Source organism: Magnolia sinica, chromosome 18, assembly GCF_029962835.1.
Source record: "Magnolia sinica isolate HGM2019 chromosome 18, MsV1, whole genome shotgun sequence".
In the NCBI taxonomy this organism is placed as follows: Eukaryota; Viridiplantae; Streptophyta; class Magnoliopsida; order Magnoliales; family Magnoliaceae; genus Magnolia; species Magnolia sinica.
This window is the reverse complement of record NC_080590.1, coordinates 3,284,837-3,293,412: the sequence shown is the minus strand read 5'-3', so window position 1 is coordinate 3,293,412 and position 8,576 is coordinate 3,284,837. Positions and strand designations below refer to the sequence as shown.

Genomic DNA, 8,576 nt, shown 5'->3' with positions numbered 1-8,576 from the left:
GCTTAATTTCTAGCTTCCCTCGCTCAATTCCTAGGATTCCTCGCTCAATTCCTAGGTTGCCTCGCTTAAATCCTAGGTTGCCTCACTCAATTTCTAGGTTCCCTCGCACAATTTGTAGCTTCCCTTGGTCAATTCCTAGGTTGCCTTGCTGAATTTCTAGGTTCCTTAGCTCAATTTCTAGCTTCCCTTGCTCAATTCTTAGGGTTCCTCGCTGAATTTCTACATTGCCTCGCTCAATTCCTAAGTTCCCTCGCTCAATCCCTACATTGCCTTGCTCAAATCCTAGGTTTTCTCACTCAATTTGTAGCTTCCCTCGCTCAAAATCCTAAGTTGCCTCGCTTAATTCCTAGGTTGTCTCGCTCAATTTCTAGCTTCCCTCGCTCAATTCCTAGGTTGTCTCGCTCAATTCCTGCGTTGCCTCGCTCAATTTCTAGCTTCTGCCGTTTAATTTCTAGCTTCTCTCGCTCAATTCCTAGGTTGTCTCACTCAATTTCTAGGTTCCCTTGCTCAATTTCTAGCTTTCCTTGCTCGATTCCTAGGTTGCCTCGCTGAATTTCTAGGTTCCCTCACTCATTGTCTCGCTCAAATTTTAAGGTTGGTTGGGATCAGTTGTAAAGAACTTTGATATGTTGTATTAAAATAGATGAAATACTACTAGAACATGGCTTAATACTTATACTCCATTTTATTAGCATTTGTATAGCTTAAACATTAGTTAAATTTCAAGAGGACGGATCACTTACAATCACTTGCATGCTGCAATCAAGATTTTTATCCCAAAACTTCAGTTTCTAGTTTTGCCTAAGAAAATAATATCATATATTTTCAAAAGCGAAGTGCTTAGAAAAATGTGGTTGATGCTTGTAGGGCAGCTAATTGTAGACCCTTATTTGCCAATCTACCATTTAAAGCCAACCACAATTTGCTGGAAGAGAGGTGAAGATGATATATTTGTGAGCCTTTGCATGTCCGTGTTTTAGATTCTCTTTATTCAATGTGGAGAACAATATATGTATACAAAGCTATGCATCAGTTCTACCTATCCAGGATATACGATCTCTCATTTTGGATTTTATACTACCTCAAATAGTAATATGGGTAGAAATACTTCTGAAAATGTTTAGCGATGTTTATAGGGAACATCGCCACCAGTAGTTCCCTATTCATGGCAACAAAGGGGAGCTTAATCGAAGATCTCAATTTTCCGATGGCTCAAAGGTACATGCATGGTTTTTTTTTTTTAATACATGGTTTTAGAGTAAAATTTTTAATCGAAATTACTGTTATGTTGTAGAGATGCCGCATACTTGGTGGAAATTTCAGATATAGGTCGAATCTCCAATCTCCGATCTCCCTATCGACAACCTCTCTACAATTTTATCCCTTCCAACAAATACCAACATATGAACGTATTTGGGCAAACTTCCATCCAATACAACAGCTTGGATTAGAGAGGCCAGACCTGGTGCCTCTCATCCAATACAATATCTTAGAAGAGGTATTGTCCTATTTTCAACTGAGAGGCCTTTTTCTAACCCTAACTCATAGAAAATCTGACATTTTGTTTTTAGTATTTCATTTGTCAGCTTAATTCCTTAAGATAGAAATATTAATTTAGTTATAGGCATATTTCAGGACCTCCACATTGCAAAGTCTTCATTCGAGCAAGCTCGCTTCAATCTGGTATTTACAACTTTATGCACGCAGACTATTCTATCCATGTTCAACACTAATACTTGCAGCAGAGATGCATTGATATGAGATCCTGGATACAGATATCTAATGATAGCCAGTGGCCAGTGCCATTAATTGTCATATTCTCTCTTTCCAGGTCACAGTTCTTTCTAATGTTGATGCTAAGAAGAGGTTTGAGTTTTTGGAAGCTATTAGTGATTTAATAATGTCAAACATTACATACATAACTAATTAAATATATTAAAATTGATTTAATAATTAAATTCAAAGCCCCATAAATATACTATGCATAGATACTCCGTTCTTACCTAGGACTATTTCTATTTCATTCTTACCCTATTTCTACTCATTTTTATCATTTTCACTCTCAAATCATCACCCCATTATCTTCCCAAGCTTTCAAAACTCAATCCCTAAGTCTCAATCTTACCTTTCACCACTTTATTCTTTAAATTTTCTCGTACTTTTCATGTTGAACACAACTCCTAAAGCTCAAGGGATGAAGAGCTATAATTAAACTAAAACTTATAATAAAAAGTAAAAGTATAAATAAAATGGATTTTAGACCATTAACCTGATGGAATCTTGTGAAATAACTAGGATATTTGGATAGAGTAGATTCTCCTACCCCAAATTCATATATGGCACATCGAGTAACTCATTCTGGAGTGCATGTATGAACATAGGCGTGTACTAACAAGCTAACCCAGAAAAAAAAAGCCACATCCAACTACCCGGTCGACCCCAAGTCACTGTCCCACTGACCCAATCGACCCCGATTCAATGACATGTCCCACCGTCAGGGCTGGCTGCCAGATCGGATACGGTATCTATGGCTACGGTTATAATCCATAGCCATAGAGGGCTGACAAATCTGTCCCATAGACCAGCTTACTTAAAAAGCAAGGGCATTTTCATCCTCAAATTCGATGTCCGCACGTGCTAGTCTAAGTTGGTAACTTAAGTTTGTATTCCTTCATAAAAATAGCTAGATAAAAGGTATTGTCTACAGTGGTAAATTTCTCGTTTAGTAGAAATTAGAAAAGTGATTACGTAGAGATGATGTACCAGAACTTGCGGTGCCGATGTGCCATACCATCTTTCCTGCCATAACATCACATCCCACCTGTTTAGGACAGGACCACAAAAACGGTAGGCCTTCCATGAAGATCACCTGTGACTAAAACCATGCCGTTCTTCTCATCATGTGGGCCATATCATTGGAATCAATGGATGACCGAATGTCCGACTCAAAATAGGGCCGTGATTTATTAGAATGATGATCTTCATGATGGATCCTACTATTTTGATGGTACCGATGTCCTATACAAGTTGTTTATTGGAAGAAAATAAGGTACGTTACTACAAGTTATGGTACGGTTGCCTATTATGTACCAGTTTCATTATCAGATGAGAAATTTACTACTATAGACCCATATATGGCCCACGAACCTTTTGGAGTACACTTTGTTTTAGCACCCTAGAATAAGCCCCATCTGTACGGACGACTTTTTCTCAGGTCGAAAATGCCCCTGCTTTCCCTTCCGGGAGCGGATCAGCTGGTGCTCGAAGACGAGCGCAGACGCTCCTCAAGCTCCGAGTTGTACGAACGGTTCAAAAGAGATCAAAGTTGCATGGCCCCCACAACTATGTATTTATTATATCCACAACTTTCATCCATATTTTGAGATAATTTTGGAGCATTATCAAAAAAAAAAAAATCATATCCAAAGATCAACTGAACCACACCACAAAGAGCAGCGTGAAAATTTTCACCGTTAAAAATTTTGTAGCGCCCACCATAACATTTATTTTCCATCTAATCTATTCATAAGGTCACAAAGACCTGGATGAAGAGGAAAAACAAATTTCATGATGATCCAAAACTTCTGTGACCCCTAAAAGGGTTTCAATGGTAGACGTTCAATTCGCCACTGCCTTTTGTAGTGTGGTCCACTTGATAGCTAGATCTATCTTATTTTTCGTCTCAACCCTTAATACGAGTTCGTCAAATAGATGAACGGTTTGGATATAACACATATCTCATAATAGGACCCACAAAAAGTGGTGGGGATTACAATAGGAAAAAATAAATAAAATCCAGCGGATCAGTGGGATAGTGAATTAGGTGTCGGGATCCTATAGCTATGGATTATAATAGTAACCATAACCATTGTACCGATCCCATCTATGCACATCTTCTCTTCTTCTTCTTCTTTTTTACATGGAGAACTTTATTCTGCCTACATTTTTCTCTAATACATACATACATACATACATACATACATACATATATATGTATATATATATAGATATATATAGATATATATATATATATATATATATATATATATATATATATATATATATATATAAGGATATAAAAGAAAAAATTCTCTCTTTTTTCATTTACTTTTTTATTCATTTAATAAGAATATCTTCTAAACCAAAATCAGTTACTTGATGTACAATATGTGATTTTGGGGTAGGAGAAGCTACTTTAGCCAACCAACCTGGTTATTTTTCAAGATTCCATCAGGTTGATGGTCAAAAATCCATTTCATTCACTTCGCGATCAATTTCATTTATTTCAATCACTTCGTGGTCAATTTCATTCACTTCATGGTCAATTTCAATCAGTTCACGATCAATTTCATTCACTTCGCGGTCAATTTCAATCACTTCACTGTCAATTTCCTTCATTTCATAGTTAATTCCGGCGATTCCCTTTCACTTCACAGTCAATTCAATTCATTTCACGGTCAATTCTCTTAACTTCATGGTCAATTTCATATATTTCATGGTCAACTCCAGTGATTCGCCTTCACTTCATGGTCAATTTAATTCACTTCACGGTCAATTCCCTTCACTTCACGGTCAATTCCGTGCATATCACGGTCAATTCCCTTCACTTTACGGTCAATTCCATGCATTTCACGGTCAATTCCCTTCACTTCACGGTCATTTCCATTCATTTCACGGTCAATTCTGGCGATTCCCCTTCACTTCACAGTCGATTCCATGCATTTCACGGTCAATTCCCTTCACTTCACGATCATTTCCATTCATTTCACTGTCAATTCTAGCGATTCCCCTTCACTTCATGGTCAATTCAATTCATTTCACAGTCAATTCCCTTCACTTCATGGTCAATTCAATTCATTTCATTGTCAGTTCCCTTCACTTCACGATCAATTCCATTCATTTCACGGTCAATTCCGACGATTCCCTTCACTTCATGGTCAATTCAATTCATTTCACAGTCAATTCCCTTCACTTCAGGTCAATTCAATTCATTTCACGATCAATTCCCTTCACTTCACGGTCAATTCCAGTAATTCCCCTTCACTTCACGGTCAATTCAATTCATTTCACGGTCATTTTCCTTCACTTCACCGTCAATTCATTTCATGGTTAATTCCCTTCACTTCATGGTTAATTCCATGCATTTCATGATCAATTCCGGCAATTCCCCTTCACTTCACGGTCAATTTAATTCATTTCATGGTCAATTCCCTTCATTTCACGGTCAATTCGATGCATGTCACGGTCAATTCCCTTCATTTCACAGTCAATTCCCTTCGCTTCACAGTTAATCCCGGCGATTCCCCTTCACTTCACAGTCATTTCCATGCATTTCACGGTCAATCCCCTTTACTTCACAGTCAATTCCCTTCACTACAAGCCAATCACATGAATTGATTGGATGAATTGAAAATTGGCCACATCATATGAATGTTTAGAGTTATCAACATATAGGACAGACAAGGTACCATCAAATATCATTATTCATTCACTGTGCTATAAATACACACATTTCTTCGATATATTGAAGGTCACTAGATATATCGAAGGGAGTCCAACGGTCGGGACAAAATGTTTGATAGTTTTTCAAAGTATTTGTAATCGAGCAAACTTCGAGTGATATCGAACTGTCCTTTGATATATCGACGATCACTCGATATCATCGAAAATTCGTTTTAAATGAATACAAGGTCTCTGGACAGTTTTAGGTATTTTTCGATATATCGAATGACATTCGATATATTAAAGAATATTATATCGAAGAGGCTTCGATATATCATGAAATACAGTGAGTGGTTTAGTTATGATAACATCGAATAGACTTCGATGTTATCGATATCATTGGGTAGTCTTCGATAACATCGAAGAGCACTTGATAATTTTACCTTTGACAACATCAATAAATTCAAGGTATTTGTAATCGAGTAAACTTCGAGTGATATTGAAATGTCCTTCGATATATCGAATGTTACTCGATATTATCGAAATTTCATTTTAAATTAACACCAAGTCGCTGGACAGTTGTGGGTCTTTTTCAATATTATCGAATTACCTTCGATATATGAAAGAATATCATCGAAAATACTTCGATGTTATCGATAACTTAACGTCGATAACATTGAGATAGACTTCGATGTTATCGAAGAAACATTGAAAATTTTATCTTTTGTTTTGAATAAATTCAAGGTCCATGTAATCGAGTACACCACGTGAATGAAGTCTTTGGACTTTTTTATCTTTTGTTTTGAAGAAATTCAAGGTCCATGGAATCGATTGACATTCGATGATATTGAATTGTAATCAAGAATTCATTTGTAATGAATACAAGGTCTCTGGACAATTTTTTCACTTATTCGATCATATCAAATTATGTTCGATGTAGTGAAGAATCGTATATCAAAGTTTTTCACATCTATTGAATGGGCCCTGCACTCAATGTTCATGGTTTTAGTGGGCCCCACATCCATTTATTGAATGGTTCTATTTCATTCATATATCGTAGCAAGACCTGGTTAAAATATTTACTTATATAGAATGTCACTGCAAATCATGAGTTGGACGGTCTAACGACGATCTGTAGATATTTATATAATTAGTGTACGTCTGGACTTGTAGATATTGCTTAATATCAGTGTACTAAGGGTAGCTCTTCAATGGAAATGACCGTAAAGTGAAGCAGAATGTAACACCCTGAAAATCGGGGGTCAAGCAAAGCTCAACTCCCGAGTTCCAACGCATCACTTAGGGCGTGTTTGGACAGGCCCATCCCACGGGATTAGATTGTAGTAGGGTGGATTGCATTCAATGATGGCCGTGTTAGTGGATTGCAGGCAATCCCATGGGATTGCTAAATCCAGGGAATCTACCACCAAATATGTTTGGCCCGCCTGGTCAATCCCGGGATTACGCCCAGCCAATCCCTTCCAATTTGTTCATCCAAACATGTCCCAGGCAAAAATCATGGGATTAGGTGGGATTAGGAGGGATTGGGTGGATTCCAAGGTGATGATGGTGATGTCAGTGGATTGCTGGCAATCCCATGGGATTGCTCCAATCCAGGCAGAATTTCATCGTGCTTGTTTGGCACGCCCGGCCAATCCCGGGATTACTCCTTCCAATCCCTTCTAATACAATCTAATCCAATCCAGCCTGCCCGGCCAAACAGGCCCTTATGCAACATATATAATGATGTTTAAATGTTGTCCATATTAGCGCATTAAACATGAGTGGGATTACACTAAAATAACATATCATACTCCAAAGATAATCAAATTAATCGAGCGGAAGACTGAGATAGGTATATACAGTATGTAAGTGTTTCTCAATTCTTAGAGTATAAATATGATTCCGGGCTGAATATATACATGTATTGTTCCAAAATTTACAAATATCAAGGTGTAACTGTCCAACTAATCCATACAACCCTATAATCCCGTCGAATCAGAATAAGGTCTACGAAGACCCGCCTGATAGTTGAACATAGGAGAATTTCTCCTCCTCGTCCATGAAGTCCATTTCAGTTGCATAGACTCCACCATTATCTGCATCTACAATAGAGTCTGGTTGATGTTTTAAAACACCATCCCAGGTGAGAATGAGTAGCTAATTCAGTGGAACTATAAAGCGAATGTTAATATGTTATCAATGCAGTCAAGCAGTAATGATAAAGCAATACAACAATCATTTCCTAAGTACTCTTATTAATGCAGGAATGGTATGCTGTGATGATTCATGCCCTCACACAAAACTCCCTCAAGCGACTCCGACAACCAAGTTCGCACATGACAACACTTCCTCACAAAGTGCAACTTCAACACCAAAACACATCCTAAATAACCTCACCAAGCGCCCTACCAACTGGAGCGTTATTTTTGAAAGGGGTCCAAATCAGACGGCTCACCCCAACCCACGCTGGGACCACAGCCAGGCTACAACTGGGTGTTAAATGCAATGCGATGCATGGTTGTGTTAGCCGAGTATTTAATTAAGTTTATTTATACAGCAGATTCGGGAAGCTAAGGTACCTCTCTTTATATCACTTACCCAAACAATAATCCATCTAGGGTTGTCAATCCTAGTTAATCGCATACGATAGGCAAGTTATGGGGTTATCACTCCCGGTTAAAAGCAGTAGATTGGCAAGTTCATAAATTTATATTCGAGGTCACTCCACCAACACCCTACCAACTGGAGCGCTATTTTCGAAGGGGGTCCGGATCAAACGGCACACACTAACCCATGCTGGGACCGCAGCCAGGCTGCGCCGTGTAGGCCGACAGCTCAAATTCAGTGTCTCATACCACTGTATTCGGCTCACGAGTTTGAGTTGCTTACAGGTCACTACGGGGAGGCTCATCACTCCAGCGTAGGCCGGCAACTTGACCACGGTGTCCCATACTACCGTGCCCGACTCATGAGTCTTAGCGGATCGTGGTACCATGGTTGAACAGGTTTTACATTGGTAAGTGATACCTTAGATTCAAGCAGTAGTGTCCATACATGGTAAACACGCAATAGGCCAATCAGTTTATTAGACAAGTTCGGCTGGTACGAGCGTATGCTGAATTAATCGACAT

General features: G+C 38.5%; 1 protein-coding gene across 4 annotated transcripts; it reads left to right on the top strand.

Moving 5' to 3' along the window:
* The first annotated feature begins 517 nt into the window (after positions 1 to 517).
* Positions 518 to 1,893, top strand: LOC131233338 (uncharacterized). Of its 4 annotated transcripts, none has more exons than XR_009165188.1 (4): positions 518 to 1,218; positions 1,295 to 1,498; positions 1,625 to 1,683; positions 1,832 to 1,882. XR_009165188.1 is itself a non-coding variant. In XM_058230024.1 (3 exons), exons 1-3 carry the CDS (start codon positions 849 to 851, stop codon positions 1,449 to 1,451), a joined length of 327 nt encoding a protein of 108 aa, XP_058086007.1. In that variant the 5' UTR covers positions 519 to 848; the 3' UTR covers positions 1,452 to 1,600. The 4 variants fall into 4 exon arrangements, 1 of the variants encoding a protein (XP_058086007.1); XR_009165187.1 differs by having other exon boundaries at positions 527 to 1,218; positions 1,636 to 1,683; positions 1,832 to 1,893; XM_058230024.1 differs by lacking the exons at positions 1,625 to 1,683; positions 1,832 to 1,882 and having other exon boundaries at positions 519 to 936; positions 1,137 to 1,218; positions 1,295 to 1,600.
* The last annotated feature ends 6,683 nt before the right edge of the window (positions 1,894 to 8,576 follow it).